The 812-nt window shown below is 39.3% G+C and overlaps 1 protein-coding gene across 1 annotated transcript in view; it reads right to left on the bottom strand.

Annotated features, from left to right (window-relative positions):
• Nucleotides 1–812, bottom strand: part of pkhd1l1.1 (PKHD1 like 1, tandem duplicate 1) — a gene marked incomplete in the record, with an annotated part of 50388 nt that overhangs the window by 48964 nt on the left and 612 nt on the right. Inside the window, 1 exon segment of the mRNA XM_032536077.1 lies at nucleotides 761–812. This exon segment is cut by the window's right edge and continues 37 nt beyond it. Within this exon segment, the coding sequence (XP_032391968.1) occupies nucleotides 761–812 (52 nt within the window).

Below are 812 nucleotides of genomic sequence, written 5' to 3'. Positions count from 1 at the left end.
AGGGACAGATGAAACATTACGCACGTCCCACTTTTACTGTAATAACTCCTGAACGGGTTTGTCCAAAGCTGAAAATGTAGCTGTATCAGACAGATGACATGTGTAGGTTGCTAATGACAAAATATCAGCTTTCAGTGTGATACAACCGCTTTGTAAATTACGTTTAATCAAAAAGTGTTTCAACTGTCCCGGCTCTCCCCTAAAGTAAAGTAAAAATATTTGAAAAATCTATTGAGTACAGTAACGAAGTAGTTCCCAGCCAACAATTTGGAACGTACGTTTTTGGTTGCGGGAACGTTCCCTGAAGGTTAGGTTTGGTTGTGTTTTGGTTGTGTTAATTGGAAAGTTTTCTTTACGTTCTCGGTTACATCGAACGTTCTAAGAACGTTCGATGTAACCTTTAGCGAACGTTCACCTAACTTTATCTTAACGTTGCAACCTTCAGCGAACGTTCACCTAACTTTATCTTAACGTTGCAACCTTCAGCGAACGTTCACCGAGTTATCTTAACGTTAGGGCAACGTTCTCTAAACGCTGTCCCATTCCCATCTCTGGATTTAGCCTATGAAATAGCCTAGTTTCCCCTGAGCATAAAGGCTAGTGATGATATAACGAAAAGTGTGCAATTTCCGCATTTAAAAAAAACACATCTACACCTAGAACAGTACGTCTATTAAGAATGCAGATTAGATCAGTTTATTAACTTATTAGTAGATTTATTAGATTAATTTATTATTATGCTTTGTAACTGGCTACTTACTGCAGCTGCAGCACCAAAGTGCGAGGAGGAGAGCCGCCGGTTTAATCAGGGA

The sequence above is a fragment of the Etheostoma spectabile genome, chromosome 14, assembly GCF_008692095.1.
Source record: "Etheostoma spectabile isolate EspeVRDwgs_2016 chromosome 14, UIUC_Espe_1.0, whole genome shotgun sequence".
NCBI lineage: Eukaryota > Metazoa > Chordata > Actinopteri > Perciformes > Percidae > Etheostoma > Etheostoma spectabile.
This window is presented reverse-complemented; position numbering and strand designations above follow the sequence as displayed.